The 22,814-nt window shown below is 48.0% G+C and overlaps 7 protein-coding genes across 7 annotated transcripts; 3 read left to right on the forward strand and 4 right to left on the reverse strand.

The window, feature by feature from the left end:
• Positions 1-499: 499 nt before the first annotated feature.
• Positions 500-1,159, reverse strand: CLUP02_09208 (uncharacterized protein; the record flags this gene model as incomplete). Its single annotated transcript, XM_049288187.1, has 1 exon — positions 500-1,159. One exon carries the CDS (start codon positions 1,157-1,159, stop codon positions 500-502), a length of 660 nt encoding a protein of 219 aa, XP_049145331.1.
• A 277-nt stretch (positions 1,160-1,436) lies between these two features.
• CLUP02_09209 (uncharacterized protein) lies at positions 1,437-2,134 on the forward strand (the record flags this gene model as incomplete). Its single annotated transcript, XM_049288188.1, has 3 exons — positions 1,437-1,753; positions 1,833-1,979; positions 2,035-2,134. The coding sequence occupies 3 exons, from the start codon at positions 1,437-1,439 to the stop codon at positions 2,132-2,134; spliced, it is 564 nt and encodes a 187-aa protein (XP_049145332.1).
• A 309-nt stretch (positions 2,135-2,443) lies between these two features.
• On the reverse strand, positions 2,444-9,347 carry CLUP02_09210 (ABC-2 type transporter; the record flags this gene model as incomplete). The annotated part of the gene is made up of 15 exons (XM_049288189.1): positions 2,444-2,730; positions 2,802-3,133; positions 3,222-3,311; positions 3,375-3,473; positions 3,644-6,168; positions 6,226-7,123; positions 7,214-7,319; positions 7,375-8,093; positions 8,165-8,220; positions 8,264-8,297; positions 8,365-8,440; positions 8,512-8,601; positions 8,669-8,805; positions 8,892-9,015; positions 9,110-9,347. 15 exons carry the CDS (start codon positions 9,345-9,347, stop codon positions 2,444-2,446), a joined length of 5,811 nt encoding a protein of 1,936 aa, XP_049145333.1.
• Positions 9,348-9,536: 189 nt separating this feature from the next.
• Positions 9,537-11,708, forward strand: CLUP02_09211 (fungal specific transcription factor; the record flags this gene model as incomplete). The annotated part of the gene is made up of 4 exons (XM_049288190.1): positions 9,537-9,592; positions 9,744-10,527; positions 10,588-11,372; positions 11,453-11,708. The coding sequence occupies 4 exons, from the start codon at positions 9,537-9,539 to the stop codon at positions 11,706-11,708; spliced, it is 1,881 nt and encodes a 626-aa protein (XP_049145334.1).
• Positions 11,709-12,693: 985 nt separating this feature from the next.
• CLUP02_09212 (uncharacterized protein) lies at positions 12,694-14,019 on the reverse strand (the record flags this gene model as incomplete). The annotated part of the gene is made up of 6 exons (XM_049288191.1): positions 12,694-12,768; positions 12,852-12,894; positions 12,968-13,157; positions 13,738-13,796; positions 13,855-13,946; positions 13,999-14,019. The coding sequence occupies 6 exons, from the start codon at positions 14,017-14,019 to the stop codon at positions 12,694-12,696; spliced, it is 480 nt and encodes a 159-aa protein (XP_049145335.1).
• A 57-nt stretch (positions 14,020-14,076) lies between these two features.
• Positions 14,077-15,373, forward strand: CLUP02_09213 (uncharacterized protein; the record flags this gene model as incomplete). Its single annotated transcript, XM_049288192.1, has 2 exons — positions 14,077-14,871; positions 15,179-15,373. The coding sequence occupies 2 exons, from the start codon at positions 14,077-14,079 to the stop codon at positions 15,371-15,373; spliced, it is 990 nt and encodes a 329-aa protein (XP_049145336.1).
• A 1,849-nt stretch (positions 15,374-17,222) lies between these two features.
• On the reverse strand, positions 17,223-19,418 carry CLUP02_09214 (uncharacterized protein; the record flags this gene model as incomplete). The annotated part of the gene is made up of 7 exons (XM_049288193.1): positions 17,223-18,032; positions 18,088-18,198; positions 18,256-18,445; positions 18,503-19,137; positions 19,191-19,200; positions 19,280-19,292; positions 19,364-19,418. The coding sequence occupies 7 exons, from the start codon at positions 19,416-19,418 to the stop codon at positions 17,223-17,225; spliced, it is 1,824 nt and encodes a 607-aa protein (XP_049145337.1).
• Between the last annotated feature and the right edge of the window lie 3,396 nt (positions 19,419-22,814).

Here is a 22,814-nt window from a genome sequence, read left to right on the forward strand (position 1 = left end):
GAGTGTTTATTCTATGCCTTCAGCCTGAGGAAGGAAGCATCCTGAGAACACTACCAGACCGCCTGCGAGGCTCCATAGCCGATGAATCATCGCCAGATCGTAACAACAAGTATCTGGGCCGTATGGTCGAGGGGTTAATCGGGCTGCAGAGGCCCCGGTTAGGCAGTGAAGACTCCTGTCTATTTTGGGATCCAAGTTCGATTCCTCGATCGGTCGGCTCATTGTTGTTTTTGCAGTTTTTTTCTTTGCTTGTCATCGCTTCCTCTCTCTCTCTTTCCCTGATTCTCACGCAAACCCGTCGCGATATGCACAAAGATATCAACTGTAGCCTTAACGTCAAGCCACCCCCAATCGAGTCCGAGATGTCCGCCCCTTCCACCGCGCGCCAACTGTCTCGCGAAGGATGCAACAGATCCGGCGTGATCCCACGGGCCACGGCCTTCCCCTGTGATCATCAAGTGTAGAGGAAGGACGTTCTCATATCACGCCTAGTCCCTTCCTATGAGCTCTTTGTAGCTGAATCGGGCTTATCGTCAGCGTCAGGCTGCCTCTTTGGCCATGGCCACCATCCTTCCAGTGGCATGTCGTCGTAGATCGAATTGTAATTTCTGCTTGGAGCCAGACGCTCAAAGTTGTAGATGAAATGGCTGGGATGGAAGCTGCTCCATGCGATGGCGGTGTACGCTTGCTCAGGCCGAAGTTTGGCCATATCAAACTGCGAGAGGACCTGGATATCCCGAGCGCAGACAATCATCTTGGCGGACCAGTTCTGATCCGGGCTGAGGTCAGAGAGGTAGTAGTTGCGTGTGCAGGTCCAGCCAGCTTGTTTCATGACAAGTTCCTTGGCTTCGTGCTCGAAGAAGCCCGCTTCTCGTTGAATATTGGCCACTGTCCAGTGGAGGCCTTCCCTCATGAGGCGCGGGAGATCTTTGGCTCTTACTCGGAATCTGGCTTCCCAGCTGATTCCTCTTCTGCTGATATTGGCACCTGCTCCAATGGGAACGGGGGTGTAGATGATGCTGAGGTTCTTGGGCACGCATTCCCACTCCTTCGAGTCGAAGTTTTGGAACTGTCGGTCTTGCTGCTGCTGAACCGTATCGTAAGAAGGAGGCTGGTCGGTGGCGTGACCAGCGTCTGCTGAAGTGCAGGGACGAGACATGTTGACAAAGTCTTTCCTCTAATCTTGGCCTCTAGGTCGTACTCTCAGATTGTGCTTTGGGGTCGGGGTCGATGCAGGGACAAGCTGGGCTACTGCTGCAACTATGATGTATTGCTGGGTGGTATATTGGCAAGAGTGAAGAATGAGATGGGTGTAAAACAATGTCTTCTGGGTCCGGTCGCTTCCATTTTATATGTTATCTGAGGGACAGAGCAGGCCCAACGGAGAAAGGATGCACGCTGTGAGGTCTCGTACCTTGATAGAACGGAAGGTGTAGATGCAGACGGTCCTGTACCTTTGCGGCTCTGAAATGCCATCAGGGAGGTGTGGACTGAAGGTGCCGAGGAGACGAATGCTCAGGCCAGAAAGGGGTTATAAAGACACCATCCCCCGTTCTCCCAATCCTCTTCTTCTTCTTCTCTTCTTCAAGCATTCACATCACACACTCGCTGCTTTTTTGGTTATTCCAATCGTTACCATCAATAACCAACAACACTCGCTACCAACATTCGTTCCACAAACATCCACTATCGCCATCTCCGCCATCTACGCCATCTCCAACATCTATTACCATCCCCCATCATTTACCATGGAGTAGGTTCTCATCTCTTCCCCAGTTGCCTTTCTCCCTTGTCTTTTGAGTATTCCATTTGGTACTGACACTTATTCCTAGACGAATTTTGGAGATTATTCGCCTCAATATAAACATAGCGAGGAGCCCACCCCGGGACGAAGCCGAAGTCTTGGTGGCAACCCAGGCCGAAAATGAAGGGAACCCGGCTCCCATTCAACCGGGCCAGTCCCCCTCGTCGGCCCAACAGTAAGTGCTGCGCAGTTCCCTACCTTTCAGCTTCAACCTGACGATGACAACTCAGGCACGGATCGAGTGCAGTGGGCGGGGCGGCGGCGGGGGGGAGCCAAACTGGCTCGGGGGGGTTGGGGGAACTTCTGGCCTGGGGGGCCCGCCGGGTCTAGGGCGGCCCGGAGCTGTCGGCGGAGTTTCCGGTGGGGGGCTTCAATATAAATATGCGTCTTGGAACCAGCGTTTTGGGGGCCTTTATCATTATTTACCTTCTTTTCACGGCCCGAGCATACTTACTTAGCATGCCTAGAGCGTAAGTATACTTAGCACAATTGGACGCTCGTTTTTTTGGCATTCGCGGGTTTCTCTGACGACCCTGTTTCCAGCTCCTGGCTTGGAGTCAATGCAATTGTGGTGATGGGTATCATTTGAACTGCCAAGTGTATCTGCTTCATTGATCGAGTCATTCCTTATTCACAAGTCTATTCAGTGATGGGAGTGACGCCCTTCTTGAGGATAATGTTGCCGTACTTCCTGGTCTCCCCTGTCGCCACAATGGCAAACGCCTTCTTGGACCGCTCGTAGAAAGCAAACCTCTCCAGCTTCTCAATCTCACCGTCGTACTTGAGCGAGGACCTAAAGTCGGACTCAACGCTCGCGTCAAAGGTGTCGCCCTTGACGACCTCCATCATGATGACGGGCACGACGCCGTAGTTGTCCAGCTCGAGGAGTGGGGAGATGCCGGCCAGCAGGCGTGAGACGGTGATGCCTTGACTCGTCGTCAGAATCCTTACAATTGACGTAGGTTTAAAGTGATTCAAATGGATCGTGGAGACTTACCGTCGGCCCTGAGGACGGGGATGTGAGGCGGGCAGATCGAGTGGGAGGGGAAGTGGGCGTCGGCGAGGACGATTTCGTCGCCGTGGCCCATCTCGGCTAGGACCTTGAGGAGGTCGGGGGAGATGACGGGAGAGATTCCTTTAAGAGGCATTTTTTGCTGATTCGGAGGATTTTGGGAGAGTGATGAAAATATGAGGCAAGGTTTGAGAACTGTCAAGAGTTTTGGTCTTGACGTCCGTGTGCGAGTGAGGTGTCTTGATGTCGTTGGCGGTGTGGTGAAGGTCCCCACGCCCGTTTCGGAAAGGTGGGGCCGGCGAAGCCCCCTACGCGTACTGAATTTCAATGAAGCAAATTTGATGAGTTGACCCTAAACGGCCTTTTCACTGTGCAGCAATCACTTTCATTTAGTAGTCTCTGAACGATGGGTCACTGCATGATGACATGGGGACTATTTGAGGCTCGGATGATTTAGACAATGACTTGACATGATTGACAATGATTTGTCCCATTCTATTTGACCGTGATGTCTATTAAATTTACCCAATATTGAACCATCCCATTGATGAGATCTACTCCGGCCCTAGATGAGAGAGAAGAAAATTGATGCATTGACTGAGATGCATACGATTGACAAAATACACAGGGGGACCACCTATTGCTTTATCCCGAGATCTATCCGCGAGAGTGGTGCAATCTAAGATGCTGCAGCTGCGTACGAGGTATCTAGCGTAACGTGATATAAGAGAGAGAGAGAGAGAGAGAGAGATGCGTGAGATAGTGAGATATTGTGAGAGAGAGATGATGAAAGTTCGAGAGCCAAAGAGGAGGCGGAGGGGGTTTACTCGGCCTTCTTAGAGGTCTTGGTTCGGAGCTTCATGAGGAGGTACACCAGGGCATACGAGCTGATGGCGAAGATGACAACAATGGCTGCATCGCGCCAGCCGTAGTAGTACTCCATCAGGTTGATCGTCCTCAAGTAATCGCTGCCGTCGCGGTACTGGCACACTCTGCAGCCGGACGTGGCTTCCGGGTTGATGAGGTTGCTGCTGGAGCCCATGCCCTGCATGTAGTCTGCCAGGTACTCGGCGCACGTCGTGCCGTTAACCGGGTCAAAGAGAGCAAACTCCTTGCTCTTGCATTCCACCTTTGTGCCCCAAATGTCGAAGACGAGCATGCTGCCCATGAGGTAGTTGAACGGGTTGAGCCAGTACATCCAGTACTTCCAGAAGGTCTGGAGCTGGGAGTAGGGCACGAGGACACCGCAGAAGGAGACGAGGATACCGATGATGAGCGGGTTGACGAGGGAGGCGAAGACGGCGTTGGGGGCGTAGGCGGCGATGAATTGGCCGATACCCGTGTAGACGAACTCGTACATGAGCATGACGAAGAAGGTGGAGCCGGCGCGGGATGAGTCGCCGGGGAAGCCGACGGTGTAGTACCAGCAGACGAAATAGAGGACGGCGCAGATGATGAGGTAGGGGACCTCAGAGACGATGGAGCCGGTGACGAAGGCGATCCAGGAGTACATCTTGGACTTCTTCTCGCGGGTCTCGAAAATGTCGCGGCGGTCGATAAAGAGGGGCTGGACCTGGGCGAGCACACCGGGGGCGACGAAGATGAAGTTGAAGATTGTGAAGAGACGCATCTGGATGTCGCCAACCGAGTCGCCGATCATCCAGAAGGAGAAGCCGTTAAAGAGGGCGGAGAAGATGTGTAGCGCGAACTTGTTATTGATGTAGTCGACGTTGCGGTACAGGGAGACGTTCATGCGGTGGGTGACGATCTTGATCTGGTCCCAGATGGCGAGCGCGAACTCGTGGCCGTCGTCGACGGTGCCAGGGGGTTTGGAAGCGGCGTCCTGGATCATGTGATCAAGTTCCTTTGTGACATTTTCGTGCTCGGGCGAGGCGAGCCAGACTTCATTCCAGTCCTTGCCCTTGGAGAGGTGGCCCGAGACGACGTCAATCATGTGCTCGGCTGGGTTGGCTTCCTCGGGGCAGGGGGCACCATAGCGGCCAAAGTAGTCGCGGATGGTCTTCGCGTTGTCGCCAATGTCGCCAAAGTAGACAGTCTTGCCGCCCTTTGCGAGCAGAAGAAGAGTGTCGAACTGGGAGAAGAGCTGGGCGGATGGCTGGTGGATGGTGACGAGGACAGCTTGGCCTACATCGGCGAGCTTGCGGAGGAAGCGGACGGTGTTGAAGGCGGACTGGCCGTCCAATCCGGAAGTGGGCTCGTCGAGGAAGATGAGAATGCTGGGCTTCGAGACGAGTTCGACGCCAATAGTGACGCGCTTTCGCTGTTCGACGGACAGGCCGTTTCCAGTGGTTCCGATGAGGGTATCTGCGAGGTCGTGAAGTTCCAAGAGGTTGATGATGGTGTCGACGTAGGCGAGCTTCTCGGCGCGCGGAGTGTCGCGGCTTTGTCTGAGCAGGGCAGAGAACTCCAAGGCCTCACGGACAGTGGCGTAAGCCTCGTGGACGTCGAGCTGCTCGCAGTATCCAGCAGAGCGCTGGAAGGACATGGGAAGTTCGCGACCATCGACCATGATGGATCCGTGGATGGTACCGTCAGTCTTGCGCTGGGCGAGGACATCGAGAAGCGTCGTCTTTCCGGCACCGGAGGAGCCCATCAAAGCGCCGAGCATACCGGGCTTGACCCATCCCTGGACATTGTCCAAAAGAACGCGGTCTCCAGAGGGGGTCTTGACGGTGTAGGTAAGGTTCTTCCAGGTGAAGATGGAGGTGTTACGGACGAGGTTGTCGTCATTGCTGCTGCTGTCCTGCTTCTCGTTGTCGCTCTTGCCGTTCTCGGCGGCAGTCTCCTCGGATGACTGGGCTTCCTCGTCGTCGCGGATGGCCTTGGTGATGTGGGCGTTCTCTCGGGGGATTAGCAGAGATGCTCCGCCCTCGACGGAAGAGCGCCATCTCGAGGTGGAGACGATGGTGAGGACGACGAAGAGAACCCACCAGGCCCAGACGATGCCGAAGTTTCTCCAGACGTGGCTGTGGCTGTAGGACAGGGCAGAAAGGTACTGGTCGCCGGTGAGGGTGGTTGAACCCTGAATGGCGCCGGCAACACCGGCACACGACTGATGAGCAGAGTCGGTATATCCTGGGCCGTTCGGAACCAGGTTGGGTCCGACACAGGGAATCAATTGTCCGTAGAACTCGGTCGACATGAGGGAATCGAAGGCATATGCCAGAGGGTTGATCCAGAAGATCCAGACGAACCACGGATGCATCTGGGACTTCTGAATCATGTAACCACAATACATGATCAACGCAGTGACCATGAAACCTGAGGCTTTTGACGCGCCATCGAAGGTCGTGAAGCCGGCACCGATGGAGCGGAACATGGCAGTCATACACTAAGTTGAGTCAGTGAGAAGTTCAAGAGAAAAAAGGAAGAATGGGGCGCTTCATACCATGGTGGTTGCCACGACGACAACCCAGAAGGTGAAGAACGCCGCAGCCGACGTCTTCAGTCCGACCATGAAATAGAGCACAATGGAGAAGACCGAAATTTGGAACAGGATAACCGGGATGTCAGCGGCAATCTGCGCAATACAGAAAGCGGCAGGGTGGTAGTATGCGAAGGACTTATGCTTGATCAAGACAGGACGACCGGTGAAGGAGTTGGTGACTTCGGACATCGACAGCAGACTGTTGAAGAGGAGAGCGAAGAAGAGGGCACCGCCCTTGAGGAAGAGACCGCCAGATGTGTTGGGAGCCTGGTAGAAGAGGGAACCGGCGATGAGAGCTTGAGCCAAGGTGGACACCTGCGTGATGATGAAAGTCGCTTTGTCACCCCAGAGAATTTGATATTGTCTGGTGATGCAGGCCCTGACCTGGGTATAGAAACTTGTCGTGAGAGCGCTGTTGGTAGGAAGCTGCTTGTGCTTCTCGCCTGCGACGCCTTGTTGGAATAGTCTCGTCTTCTCCTTGGTCTCCTCCAGGGTTGGGAAGTCGTATTCGGCAATCATCCGGGGATAGATGTCTGACTTTTCGTACGCGGTTCTCAGAGCTTCAGCTGTGCGAGGGAAGGTCTTTTCCTTTCCTGGTTGGATTGCTCTTTCCGTAGGAACGGTGACACCGGTGAGGAAATCAGCGACGTTGGCGCCGTCGGAGCAGATGAAACCAAGCTGCTCCATGAAGGGTCTGGCCTCCTTCATGGGCCCGTAGTACATCTCCTTGCCGTTATCGAGGACGAGAACCTTGTCGAAGAGGTTGTAGATGCCGTTGCCTGCTTGGTAAAGGGTGACGATGGATGCGAGACCGAGGACGTCGGTCATGGCACGGACCGCCTTGGTATATTCGAGGGCCCTAGGAAGATGGTCAGCGTACATGATTGTTGCTCTCTCGAAGCCTACCTCTGAAGAATCTTGGATACGAGAGAGTTCGGTAGAGACTTACGTGCTGGCGTCCAAGCCACGGGTACTGTTATCCCAGCAGAAGACTGATCCTCTCGTCGCCATACACTCAATGATGGACACACGCTTCCGCTCTCCTCCGGACACACCTGTGAAGAGTCAGTCGAGGTTACCTCAAAGGTTTCAATAGTTTGAGCTACTCACCTCGCACGAATTCGTTTCCGACCTTGGTGTCGAATGTGTGCTGGATTCCCATAGACTCCAGCAGGAAATCTCGGTTCTCCTGACGCAGCTCCTCGTTGGAGGCAACCCCTTCGGGAAGGTTGAAAGGGATCTTGAGGCGAGTTGCAAAGTCCATGGTCTGGCCCACGGTCAGGGTTGGGAAGAAGAGTTCCTCCTCAGTGTTCATGACGATTTGTCCCCTATATTGCTGTGCTTCCTCTGCGGGCATGGAGCCGTAGTGGACATCGCCAGTGACTGAAGTGTATCCTCGGCGGTGGTTCGCCAACATGTTGAGCAACGTCGTGCATCCTGATCCTGGGCGGCCGAGGACCAGGAGCATCTCGCCGGGCTTGACACAGCCGTGTGTGTTATCCAAAATGGTCTTCAGAGGAGGCTTGTGGCGAGACTCCTTGACGAGTTTGGGAATGTTGAACTGGGAAATGACGTTCTCGTGAAGCGACGCATCGGCGCTGACGGCCTGGACCGTGAGGTTCTTCCATGTCACGCCCAGCTCGCGGGCGGGGAATCCTGAGCGTTCATCCCTTTGTCGAACTGCTTCGACCTTGTGTTTGAGGGCCCATGTGGTATCGTCGGGGATGTTGCTAAGTTCGAGAGACTGCTCGTAGTTTGAGCCGCCTCCCAGCGTGCCATCGGACTCCATGATGCCTGCCACGTGTTGACGAAGAGCTTTGATGGTATCTCTTTTTGGTGTCAGGTGTGAAAGGTCACCATTAAGGAGAGAAGACAGTGACAAGAAGAAGAAGGTTGTGACAGAAGCTTATAGTGAGTATGTATATCCAGGGTGCCGGGCCACTTATTTGTTGTCGACTTGCTTTTGTTATCCCCATTTGCCCCTTAGCTCCGGCCGGACTTGGAAAGCCAAGTCGGTTTCGGCTTCAAGGGGACTGACGGGATGCCGATTCATTACGACCTGAGATCTCTGTGCAACCCCCTTGATCGTATAATACGGACCCGCCATCGGGCCCTGCGGAGAGATGGTGGTAGACAGACAGGTCATAGTGGCCATTGGTCATTGGCAACAAGGCGTCTTAGGCGTCCCAGGTATCCCATCATCCCGTCCATGATGACGAGATGTGCGGATGAAAAAGCTTCTGGAACCCCATGCTATAGTCCGAAAGTGCGCGCAGTCTGCGTGGTAACACGGTCTCTGGATGCTTGGCCCGCTGAATAATGTGATTTTCGTCCCACCTGTGACTTGATAAGAGGATGAAAAAACAAAATTGTTTGTTGGACGAACCCTGCAATTCACGTCAACTAACGTCGTGGCATGTGGCTCCTTCGGCGTTGGACCCTGTCCGAGGTGTGCGGGATGCCATGGGCCAGAGCTGGGCCCAGAGCCGGCAGACTGGGTCCATCCCTAGAATAGTCTCCGAGAGCCTCATAATCTGGTGTCTAAGATCGGACCAAACGTGTCATTGATTAGATCTTGACCGCTGACTCAGCGGCGAGTTCGTCAAAAGCGAAATGTCCTTGGAGACAATGGGGGTGCCACGGTGCAAGCTTGGACCGGTGTGGATGGTGTCAAATCCCCGACGTGGTCGGCGCGGCGTGTGTCGAAGCGCCGGGCACGGGCGTTAGCGTTGGAGATGACGGTGGAGTCGCCTGAAGTTTTGGGTCAAGGTTTGATGTTCAGAACCAATCAAACACGGAGAAACAATTAAGGTCTATCCGCTTTTTATCTTCGCCGCTTAGTCACGAAGGGCAAGATGCCGCTGAGTCAGCGGGGATTCCGATACATCAACCAAAGGCGGGAACGACAGCCCAGTGTCAGCCAATTCCTCCATCATTTTGGCGTGAGAGACGCATACGCTGCCAAATCGGCTATCTTCCCGACGCGGCTGATTCTGTTTTCCTTTCAATTGTTCTATTCCCTCCTTGGAAAGAGCTGCGTGCCGCGTTGAGCGGCGGCCTCCCGTCGAATCAGAGGCCAACATGAGGAAGAGAGCGTGTGATTCCTGTCACAGGCGAAAGGTATGATTTCCGGCCCGTCTTCAGGTTGAGTTGGAGAAGAGTTGTTGTCTTACACCGCATACATAATGCTGATCTTTTGTGTTTTTCTCCAACTTTGATAGATTCAGTGTGATGGAGCAGTCCCACAATGCAACTGGTGTAAGCACCATGGAATGGCTTGCACGTTCAACCGGGCCACCAAGGTGAAGAAGCGTGTGGCTACAGCGAGGTGAGAGAAAGAGAGAGTCTCCGCCCCTCCGATCCCCCGTCTCCGTTCCCGTGGATCACCCCTGAAAGGTACCCACCCGTTCGGGAAAGTTGAGTAATGTGTGCAATGGGAAAGCAGCCAAGACTGACAAAAAGATTTACGACCTGTGCAGGGCGGGATCAGAAAAAGACCTAGTTGAACGCCTCAACCGTATTGAGAAGGCCTTGGAGGCGGCTCGGCGGAACCAAGATGCAGGGGTGGAGGAGGGAGGGCCGCGGGACGAATCCACTGCCTCCCCATCGTCATCCTCGGCGCCCATGTCAACTGTTGGCCCGGATCCGCCGGCCGCCGACGGTAATCCGGACACAACCCAAGGCCGATCTTATGACTCATCAGCCCGGGCTGCTTCCGGTGCAACCGTGGGGAAGCTGCACTTTGCCGGTTACTATCTGGGCGATGTCAGCTCCTACAATGGCATCCCTTTCTTTTCTGCCGACGGCCAAGAGTGGATTCGCTCTCGGGCTGGAGAGGATGCCTCGTTCCAAACCCTATTTGGAATGGGTCCTCTATGGCAGACACAACACCCAGTCCCAATCTTCATAGACTTCCCAGAAGGGAACGCTAGTGGAGAGCTGCCCGATAGGACAGTTGTTGAAGAGTATCTCGCTCTCTTCCGAGCATCCCAGTTCGGCTTATCGTTTCCAGTAATCGACTTCGTCCTCTTCCAAGAGACAATCGAGCTGGCCTATGAGCAAGCTGACGGTAGCCCATCTCTCGAGTCCGTGACGGCAAAGGCATGTGTCTTTGCCTTCTTCGCTGTAGTTTCCCTCTTTCAGGGAGAATGGAACTCTACACCCGAGATTGATGGTGAGGCATGTGCCGGCGCCGCCCAGAGACTGGTAGCAGTCATTCTGCAGGGTACCAACATCACTGCTCTCGAGACAGTCTTCATGCTGGTCAGCACTATGTTTCGTCGCAACTGCAACTCAGAACCTTGCTGACATTTCTTATCATAGGGCATGTACCACCTCTTCTGCGGCCATCTGCAACAAGGTGCCATGTTCCAGTCCGCCACATGTCGAGTGTTATTCATGCTTGGCGGACACCTCGAGCCCGGATCAAGCCGTCCAACTCCATGCCAGACGCCCCAAGCCGAGGACGACCACACCTCACGAGTGAGGAATCAATTACGCAGACTTTTCTGGTTGTCCTTCAAGCTCGATAAGGATATATCCCTCCGAACAGGGCAACCTCCCAGCATCCATGATGAACATTGCGACCTGACTTTGCCAAAGATGGATTGGTGGATCCGGAGTATAGATGACCTCACGGGCGGCTCACCGTCCTTTCTCGACGAGGCAACAATCACGTCGGCTCTCGCACCCGACTCCCTGCAGTTGACGATTATCAAATCTCAGATCTCAACGAGATTGTACTCGCAGTCGGCCCTAAAGAAGGGCGACGCAGAACTGCTTAGGGATATCCGCGAACTCGATGATGAGCTGGAACGATGGCGGACGTCGGTTCCACTGTCCTATAGGCCGACGTTGACCTTCCCTCGGGGCACGGCGGTCGTGAGGAAGGGACGGCTAGGGATGGAGGAGATAATTCTGCACTTCGAGTATCATTACTTGATGGCAATGATACACCGAGCAAGTGGGAGATGTCGCTGTTGGGCAAGCGGCGAAGGCAGTGGGTTGGAGGGCGTCAGTTCGAGTCAGGCCCTCTCCGTACAGGCCAGCCGATCTACTCTCTACTTCCTCAAAGCAGCCATCCATGGCGTGGAACAAGTGGCATTCTGGTGAGTTGTCTACCCTGGACTGAAGCCTGAAGGCTCCCGTGGAAAGTCCAACCTTGTTTGCTAACACCGGACGCGCCCAGGATGGTGGTATTCTACCCCATGTCAGCAATCCTCACAATATTTTGCAATCTCCTCCTGCAACCCCTGAATCCCCAATCCGAAGAAGACATCGAGCTCTTCAACTCGGTTCCGAAACTCGTCGAGAGCATGCGGAATCGCCACCTGACGCCGAACGAGGTCGCCCACGTCAAGATCGTGGACGATTTCGTTGCGGAGCTCACGCGGCTGGGGAAGCGCGCGATTGCTAAAGCGCGGAGGGAACAAGAATTGGCTTGAATGAGAGAAAGGGAAAGAAAACAGACACGAATTGTATGCGATTGGAACTTGGGATTCTACAGCGGGCGCTTCGGTGTTGGGAGTAATATCGAGCTGCCGAGGCTTCTACAGCTACTGGCTTCTGGGATCGGGCCGGTCGGCCATAGATGGGGGGACCATAGATTTACGTGTACGAACATTCAAATGTATTATCAAAGTCATGTACCACTATCAAACCATGCGAATGAATAATGCTCGATCTTTGTTAGTAGATGACACCCTTGTCCTGCGGCTGTACCACGTGCTCGCACATTCAACTCTACAAGCAAAGTATTCTTAGCAAGGTAAGGTAATCAACGTATCTAAATCGAAGACGTAGCCCAGGCTCGAGGTTTCCTGCACCTAGAACTTTGCAAGTTTGCCTGTTCGGAAGACTTCAATTATAGTAGGATTTCTCGAGCCATGGATGTTTAATCACTGCGATGTCTATGAAGCTGGAGCACGCTCGCTTCCGGAATTCATACTCCTCTGATGATCGGACTTTGTAATTATAGACATCATCAGGGCAAACTTTCGATCTGTACGAAACTTAGTAACCTTTTCATTGGTAGTGCGTCGGCTTTTGGAAGGAAGGAGAAATGGGTGGAGCCCATCGATTCCTTCCTAGTGAAAAATAGGTGCAGTGGGTGGAAGTGATGCTCATGCCAACTTCCAAGTCCACCTTTACTACCGTCAACACATTTATTGCATCGAACCCCACACCCCCCCCCTTTGTCCCGTCCCCCACCCTTCTAGACTGTAGAGGTGTGAGTCTTAAACCTATTACTGGATGATGATTCAAAAGCGGCAAATTTGACTTCCTTAGACGCTCATACTGCTTGTCTTCATCAGTTTAGAATTTCAGTCAAGTACTAAACCACCAAACGACAACTAAACGAGATGTTGAAATAAGAATGAAGAGTTGTTGTACATCAAATGAATTTGTGTCAAAAGTTTATCAACACTCTCAACGAAGAGAAACCATGGGACTCATAATCTTATTCGGCTCGGAATCAAGGACCTGAGCTGAGAGAGGCGAGTGCTAACTATATGTCAGCCATTGCCAGTGATCCGACGTCGAAAATTCCTTTCTGTCCGCATTTCTAACTTAGCGGTGTTACTGACAGCATACGAGCAGTGTTTTATATACTGTCCGTTGAGAGCACGACTCGTGTCTCCGGGCGGCACGGGGCAAATACGTGTATTTGAAGTTTAAACCTCCGCGGGATGGCGTGGCCTACCGGCCGCCCGCCGCAATGGCCATGCTCGAAATGAATGCATAGAGAAACTCAATCAATTCCGTCCCGGTATGTGGGAGAATAATTGAACGGAAAGGGGCGCTATACCGGCTTCTCAGGTCTTGGCGGCCGGGCTTTTGATGACTAGAGTACTTGATATGCTGGGATGAACTGGCTGCTGACCTTTCAATCGCTATTCATAAGTTGACGGAGTTTTGAGTGTTTTCGATCCCCAAATGCAGCCTTCATAGTTGTGAGTTATCCGTTGAGAACGTCTTTGGGATGCATTTGCCGATATATCAATGAAAATTGTCAGCTTCGGGCTCCTTCGATACTATCGCTTGCTAGTAGCTTCAGAATAAGTATCAATTGAAACTACTTCAGAGTGATTCGGGGGATTGTGATATGAAGTTAAGTTGTGGTGACGTTACCGAACCTTTCGAACCCGATAATGAAGCATTCGAAACTAACATGTACCACTCGGTGTGCGCCACTCACTGCGTAATTATGGCATGTCCGAGAAGACACGATCTTTGGTAGATTAAGGAGGTTTTCGTTTTTTCAGGTGCTACGCATTCAAGATGCCGACGTCGCACAGATCGTGTCACGAGTTATGGCACGCAGCAATGGGCATACGGAGTGTGGTAAAAGTGGCTTAACTATCAAAGTGGAAATAGACAAAAGGAGAAGGTCTATATACACGATATCTGAGATAGACACGTGATTCAGCACGTGACGGGCACTTTGTGAGGTGCGATTACTATCCCTGTTACGTGACAGATCGGTAGTACCGCCACCATGTTTAAATGCCAAGAAGTCTGCAAACTCTAATCTGTGGGATTTGCGGTGCAGAACGGATAATAGTCGTAAGAAAGCTCAGGGGTCCCGACTGAAGCTTTTCAACTCCCGGTGAAGTGGGAGGCAGCACTATGGATTCTGTTTCTGTATATATCATGCCTCTGATCGTCCGCTGCAGAACCTCCTGCACCACATCATTCATCAGTCACTCAACATTCTCTTAACTATAGCCGTACATTTGGCAAAAATTCTGTCATTCGTTCAAAATTCGAATCTTATAAGCTTGTCTGAAAGAAAAAGGAGGCTGTATCACGATGTATATCAATACTCTTCTTGCTTCCTCCGCTCTGCTGGGCCTGGCATCCGCCGGATACACCACAAAATACCTCACTGGATCATCAAACAACACCATCCAGGTCCTCGTCGAGGGAGATGGCCCGTCACTGCTTGTCTGGCCTTCTTATGCCCGGGACAGCATCGACGATTTCCACGAGTTTTCGACCGCCCTCGCTGACGCGGGCTACCACGTCTTGCGTCCTCAACCCCGAGGCATGGGCGAATCTACCGGCCCCATCGTTACCACTTGGGCCGAGGTAGGCGCTGACCTCGTCTCGGTCATTGATACCTTTGGCAATGGAAAGGCTGTGGTACTTGGCCATGCCGCCGGACAACGTATGGCGAAGAACATGGCCGCCGCCTACCCGGAAAAGGTGCCTTCGATCGTCTTGGCGTGCATCAACACCGGCATCAACACCAATGCCACCATCGCAGCTACGGCCAACATTGCGAGCAACTATACGTACTCCGTAGAGGAACGTCTCGCTGCTTTGGAGCTGGGTTACTTTGCTCCCGGACACAATGCCTCCCTATGGTTGACGGGTTGGTTCCCTGAGGCTATGGGCTCCGTGACTGGCGCTCCTACGAGCACCACAATCGGCAGCAACACTACTCAGATCTTGGACGTCATCGCAACATTGGACCCGTGGAGGAGGGAGGACCAGTGGAACTACACGACTGGGCTGGTGGGCAACCGGTCCACTGTTGTCTTTGTTGAAGATGCTTCTCACGCGCTGTTCCCTGAGAACTTGCAGGGCGTCGTGGATGTTATGGTGCCTTGGTTGGACACCCAGACTTCATCTTGGAAATAAGTCCTTACATGTTCAGACCCATTTTGATCAATGAAATGAAGCAGGAAATGCTATTTGAGTCCAGCCACAAAATACCAAAATTGTTGCTTCCCAAGAAACTTGTTGGCCTGAGTTCCATCTAGAGGTTCAAACTTCCCAGTCGAACGATGAAGTTTGAAGACATTGAACAGAGAGTACTAGGGAACAAACGAATGTCAAGGTCATGTTCATGAAACTGCCATTCGACTCAAGTGAAATCCCCAAGCTGCCCTTCAATATCCAATTATAGCGGGAAGCTGCCAATTCCAGTTTCCGGCCCGGCCCCGGCCCCGGCCCCACCGGCCCTGGCAAACTATCCGGCACTTCCTCCGACATGTGGCTGATGGAAGCAAGAGGACTTTGGAGCCGAGCCAACCACGGAGCAGTCCACACAGTCCCAGAGTTCATCGAATCATCGTCCTGCAAACCCGCTCGCTGGAAGTAGGCCACGCAACTGAGAGAAGCGCCACACAATTCCTGCCCTTCTTCTTTCTTCAACCACGAGCAAATTTTCTGCCCAGTAGACATCCGGAGAGATCGTGCTTCTCCTTAGACATGCGGGACCCCCATACTCCCAGTCTTTCCGACTTCCAAGTTGCGCCACGTGCTATGGCGCAGGAAGGAGTGCAATACTGACCCTCTATCCTGGGTCGAACACCCCTCACGCGTTAGGAGAACAGGACATCCATTTTCCCCGCCCGCTGGTCTCGCACAGTTGGAGAAATAACACCAACGGCCGGGATCCGGCAGCCATGTGGGGTGGTGCAGAAGCAAACGCACATCTGGGCCGCCCGTCTGCCAGGCATTCACATAACATGAAGTCCACATAGTCAGCACAAGTCAGTAGGCCAGAGCCCTCCCACCTGCTCGCAAATCGAGCCCGAGTTTGCATCCATCACATGACGCCCCAAATGCGTGTCCAGCCTCAGGTCAAGCTCTGGGAGGTTAGACCGGCGCGGCTGGTTGGCTTGGGTACTTCTGTTCGCATGCACTGGTGTCACCGACTGTTGTGCCGTCTAATGCTGAGCTGAGATATGACAAAAACGGACGGCCGGTGTGCGCGGCATGCGACGACTTCCCGAGGATCATTTGCTCTTCATAGGACGCGGAGCAAACGAACCCATCAGGTCGGATTGACAGTTGATCCTCGATCCCAAAAGCATCTCTGCGACCCATAACACTGTCCGCACATCTGGGCGTTAATTCAATCTTAGACACCGCGTAAGCGCTCAGCCCTACCCAGAGAGTCTGCATCGATTGCAATTTAAACCCAAGAAGCGAGGAAGGGTGAGCGAGAGATGTGACTTGACCGTCTTCCCTCATCTCTCTTCCCCTCACCCTTTACTCCAAAAGGGTAGAACCCTCACAGTCACGCTACTCGGTTTCGAAAACGAAAACTCGCAGGCTAAATACCGCTTCCGGTATTTGCACCGCGTTCTAAGGTTACAACGCGTAGCCAGCACGCATGGCTTCATGTGATGGAGGGTGCGCCAAAATCAAACGAAAGGACGTCTGCGCCTCTAAAGGGCTTGCAGGCCCAGATCGGTAAACACTCGCAGATGCAGATATCTCGCCCCAGTCTGCCGCAACGTTTCGGCGTTGGAAGCAAACAGCAGCTGGCTACCTAAGGTAACACCATACCTACCTTTACAATTTTTAGGCTCAGGCGCCTGCGTTGTTACTGTAGCTGTTAAGTAGCTTCGCTCGCCTCTGTGCCGCCCCCGGTCCCCTGGATCTGCGGAGGGGCAATCAGGCTGAAAAGAACCCTGTACCACGGTCGAAATGTACCCTGCGGCTCCCTGTTCTCCAACGTTGGTTGGCGGACAATCATGAAAGTGGTGTTTGGCATTGGTCGAGCCACGTCGACTCACCTGAAGGAGTTGCTGGTCCTGTGGACGAGCGGATGCAATCATGAGCTGCATTAGCTTGCTCGACGATGTGGATGTCGGGCTCCGCCAGAAACGCTAGTGCAGAGCGCTGATGAACAGTCCATGATGCGAAATTTACTCGTTTTTGTTCTGCGGGTGCAACCGAGTCTAAGTCAGAAGAAACGATCGTGGTATGTTCAACTGCTAATGTGACTCCTTTTGTTGGCTGGTCGTATTCCTTTGGACCGGTGTTCAACCCCATTTATCAAAACATATGTTGCCTTCTTGAACGACCGTCTTGCCGCGAAGCTATCAAAACAAGGGCCCCGGAAAAGGTCATGAACTGGGGTCTCCCCAGGCTTGTCCGTCTCCGTCTCCGTCCCCAAATCACCGGGCCGACTCTCGTACGAATGAAGTCACTCCCATTCAGCCAAACACAAGGCCAAACTTCATGCTTGCCGCAACTTGCCTCCACAAGTCTGGACAGGCCTCAGAACCCACTTGCTCTTTGCCGTATGCTCGCATGTCTATCCTTCTCCACACGTCCATGACAACAGCCCACGGCTTTTCCGTGTCGACCACACCTTTCTTGCTGCCAAAGGCAGTGAACGCCTGACGCACCAAGCCTCGGTCCCTGCTGCATATGGCATGACGAGCAGAGAAGAAGAGCGGCCACAGCATGGAAAGTCCTGCTCCGCCATGAGACACTGACGCCGCACAGTGCCACAAAGCGGCCTGACTGTGTTTCTGTACGAGGCGATGTGATGAAGGGTACTCCGAAACGTTGCTGTAAAGAAAGGCCAGGGCGCTCTGTCTGTATGCGAGTGCCGTGCTTGTGATCCACCGGATGTTGGCAAGCTCGACCTCTGATGCGGTTTCGGGGCCGTCGACGATACGGTTAACCAGGGAAAAGCCTGGTGGCAGTGTCGGACCCCACGACTCCAGGGCCTTCTCTATTACCTTGTATGCCGTTTGGTATTCGGTACGCAGGACGGCGAACTTAGATGTTTGTCCCATCGCTGTGGCGGCTTGAAGCTCGCGTTTCATCGCCATGAGCTCTGCGAGACGGTGCAGAGTGGGCCAAAGATCATCAGCCATTCCCAACACTGGATCGATTCCACCAGGGATGATGAATGGTGGCGGTGTACTTGGCGAGTAGGCTCGACTTGAGGGAGCTGCGAAGACAGGAGACGTGCCGTTCGTCAAGGCATTGAGTACATCAAAGTAGCGAAATACCTGTCCCATGTCAAAGATCCCTTCAATCAGACTTCCGCAACGCTAGGTAGCTTACCTGGTCGAAGAACAACACACTCGCAGGCTTGGGGGATGGCATGGCACAAATGATGTGGCGGGCGCCTTGAAGATGATTATACACCACTTTGTCCGAGCTCCGCTGTAGAACCTACCCCACCAGTCAGTCGATGCGTCAAGTTCAATCCGTTGTCATGACTTCTCTTACCAGATCGTACTGAATGAGTAAGATGATCGTCGCCAGAGCTTCTTCGAACCCATCTCCATCCTCGATAATCGCAGACAGGCCAGCCACGGCTCTTTCATGAAAACATGCAGATCCCTCCGTCGTCTCAAGACCGCTATATTCACGATGTGCGCTGGCCAACGCGTAGATCGCACTTCGAACGGCTGAACTCCTATGCGAAAGGGGAAGTATATGTTGCCTAAAAGGGTTTGCGACACCATCTACAAACCCCATTGTCGGGAGCATGACCTTGGAGTAGTGGTCTAACAAGCCGGTATTCTCTGGGAAATCGAAGATGTTACGACCGGTCGGCGGGAGCAGGTCCAGCAAGGGCGGGGATGCAGTTGACCATGACTGCTCATTCCAAGATACGTCGAAACTGGCGCTGAAAAAGGAATCATCTGTTGGCTGCTGATAACTCTGGTCTAAAGTCGCAAGAGAGAGCGGGAGGTGGGCCTCAGCTGCTTTCTGACAACCCAGATCCCCCATCAACTCGAACCCGTCCTCAAAATATTGTGAGTCATCATCATAGCTGCCTGTGTCGTCGAGGTCTTCGGATAATGCAAATGCCGAATTTATCGAAGTAGAATAACTGCTTTCTACGGCCGAAGTTGGGGACAAAGTTTCTTCTACACCTAGTTGTAAGACATCGGGTGGAGTGACAATATTCGTATCTGGGCTTGTCTGGAAGTCCGTGTTGCCGCCCGTCGGGCTACTTGAGTCGTCTGACGCCATAGAGTCTTGAGTGTCAACTGGCCGGGTCGAAGTTCTTCTCTTCCTCTTCTTTATAGGCTCGTAGACACAGACTATACCGGCCTGCACACAACGAAGACATTGTGGACGTTCTTCTGAGCACTTTTTTCTCTAGAGAGGTATTGGTCAAAGATTCAGATCCAAGATGGGTCAAGATGACTAACCTTGTCACGGCTAGAAAGCGTGGTTAGCACCTTGATTACTCTTCACGATCACAACATTAGATGAAAGTGAAGCTCGGACATGAACTCACCAGTATTTGCACCCTGTCATAACAACGATGTCCATGTCAGAAATTCTGGATCCGAGGCTGTCGTGATAGAAGCATCGTACGAACCTGCTCTCGACCGAGTCTTGATCGGCCGTGGACGAATGGGTTGAGTGACGAGCATGATGCTAGTAGAGCGAAAGCTCTGCGGAAGGATTCAAGGGACAATCTTGAATACAGCAAGACGGAGGCTAAATAACCTTCCCGTCACACTGAAGTTGTATCGAATGCCGGTAATAGGTCGCAGCAGAAACTTGCAGCTTGAAAAGCAAGCGACAATAGACCATAATAACAGAGCAGCAGAGGCGATGGTATTTCAGCGAGCCACACCATGGGCAGACATGGTTCCCCAATTTACCCCAGCTCCATGAGGGGAAAAGATGCGAGGAGCCACCAGGAGACTCTCTACGGCAGACTACAAGAGGCACTCTGCCAAAACACTTTTTTTATATATTAAAATAGAAATCGTATTTTATAGTTACCCTACTACTTAGCATAGGGTCTAGACTAGTATAATAATTTATAAATAGGGGTTATAAAGATTTATAACTTAAGAAATACTTTAATTTTATAATATATTAAACTATATAATAATATATAAAATTATATAATATCGTGCCCTAATATAAAAGTTTTTCTTTTTTTTATAACTTTATTATAGAAATAACTACTATTTTTTACTATTTTATAAATAAAAATTACTCTTTACTTAAGTTATTAAATTAATAACTCGCTTATAAATATTATAATATAAATTTATAATAACTTTTAGTTTTTATATAAAACGTTACTAAACTAATTAACTTTATAATACCTCTTTATAAAGCTATTTTAAAATAATTAATTAATAATAATACTTATATAAGCTCTACCCTTTTTATATAATAAGAACGTATAAACGTATAAGCTTTAATATTAATAAAATCTCTTTTTATAAACTTAAAAAAATAAGAACGAAGTATTTAATAAATAAAAAAAGAGCTAAAGTAATTATTAATAATTATTATCTTTATTATATTATATAATATATCCTTTTTCAAAAATAAACTTAACGGTTTCTAAATAACGACTTATATTAATATCTAAGTTATTAAAAAGTTTATTAAAAAAGTTTAGTTTAATTACTTCTTAACGTTTATTTTATATTAAAATATAATACGATTTATTATTTTATATTTTATAATAAACTAATAAATTCTTTTAATAAAGTAAATAGTATTTTTAATTAATATAAAGAATTTTTATAATATTTTAAAATATTATAAAGTAGTATATAAAGTTATAAGTTTAAAAAGATTCTTGTTTTAAACCTCCGATCTTATATAAAAAAAAAAATTACTAACTTTTTATTATTTCTTAAACTAAAATTAAGTTACTAATTATTAAACCTTAATTAATAAAAAAGGGAAAAGGTCGTATAAAGCTAATTATAACTAAAACTTTAGGCAAAACGACGTATAGAAATATTTTAAAATTGAAATCTTTTAATCTTTATTTAACTTATATAATACTGCCCTATAGTTTACTAAGTAAAGTAACTTCTAATTAGAGCTTATTATATATATACTATTTTAAATAAATACGAAAATATTAATATACTTTAAAATAAGAATAATTAGCCTTATTAAACTTCGTACTTTTAACTAATATAATTAAGGAGCCCTTAATAATTAAGGTATAAATTTATAAAGTAGCTTAAAAAAGATATACGTTTAGATTATTATTATTTTAAATAGTATTGGATAATTATTAAACTTAATTTTAGTTAATTAGTTATATAAAGTTTTATATAGTTCGTAATATAAGTTAATAATATAGTTATTATAACTAATTAAAAATAATATAAGGGTAACCTTTTTAATAATAAATTCGATAAGAGTTCTAAATTTATATAAAGTTAATAAAATTAGAACGAATTAGTAATATATATATAAATAGAAGTATAATTTAGTTAAAGAGTATATTTATATAGAATAGCCCTTAGAACTTAAATAATTCAAAATATTCTTATAAACGTAAGTATACTTATATATACTAAGATATATATTACTTACTTATTAATATATTAATTTATTTTAATAAAAACGATTTTACTAACTCTTAATCTTAATATTATAAATATTTTTATTAAAGATTTAGTAATTATAGAATATAATTAAACTTTTTATTATTAAATAGTATTATAAAAGGTAATAATAAATACTAAATATAAGAACGGTTTTTTTTCTTTAGTTTAAACAAACTTATAACAATATAAATCCCCGTTATTAAATAATAATAAAGTATTATATAAGTATATTCCGGGATATATAAGTAAAAACCCCTATATAGAAGTATATAATAAACTATAAATAAATATTAATACTAATATAGATCTTAAATCTAAATAGTAAAAGCTTATTATATATATTTAAAAACTAAATATAATTTAGTCTAGGAGTTATAAACCCTTTATAATAATACCTTATTTTACTTAACCGATTTTAAACTTATTGTAAAAAGGTTTTATAATATATAAAATAAAGTTTATCTTAGCTAATAATATAAGCTTATTAGTAAACTTATATATAAAAATACTTTTTACTATACCCTTTAATACGGTAAATAACTTTTAATATATTAAAAAAGAACTTTTTTAATTATTATTATATAATTACGAGCTATTTTAGTATTTATTATTACCAAAACTAATTTTATTAACGAAGTATTAATAATCCTATAGCCGTAATTATAAATCCTTTAGATTAGAGTTAAAAAAGAATATTTTTATTATTTAAGTATTATTAAAAAAATAATTCTTAAATACGAATTAATAAATCCTTAAAAAAGACCGTACGCTCTTCTCGTTATAAGTCCTATTTTATAAATTAACGTTTAAAAGTTCGCTTTATAATTTTAATATTAAAAACTATTAAAAAATATATAATAATTATATTATAAGTTTAATTATTTTTTAACTTTATAATAATTATCGTTTAATAAAATAAAAGATTAATACATAGTCGTACTATTTTAAAAAAGTAATAATATATAAAATAAAAAACTAAAAAAGAAATTTTAAATAAGGAGTAAATATTTATATGTAATTATAATAATATATAGGGGTATCTTTTTATTTATAAGGTTTTATAAATATATATATAAAAATATAAACGCTTATAAGGATTTATAATACTAAAAAAAATAGAAAAGTATATAATAATAATATAAAATAAATAAAAGTTCTATAATTTTATTAAAAACGCTAAACTTTAGGGAGAGCTTTTAGATAGTTAATTATAGCCTTTTATAAGCTAAACTAAGCGTATATACTCTAATTTATAACTAATAAGTACCCTATAACTCCATAAGGGCCTTATTACTTAAGTATTAAGCCTAACTATACTATATCCTAATATATACTTATATAAACTCTTATATTATATTATATAAAAATATTAAATTAATTATTCCTTATTTAAAGTTTATATAAGTTAATAACGCTTTTTATAATCCTATATATTATTATATATACCCTATT

The sequence above is a fragment of the Colletotrichum lupini genome, chromosome 4, assembly GCF_023278565.1.
Source record: "Colletotrichum lupini chromosome 4, complete sequence".
Classification (NCBI taxonomy): domain Eukaryota; kingdom Fungi; phylum Ascomycota; class Sordariomycetes; order Glomerellales; family Glomerellaceae; genus Colletotrichum; species Colletotrichum lupini.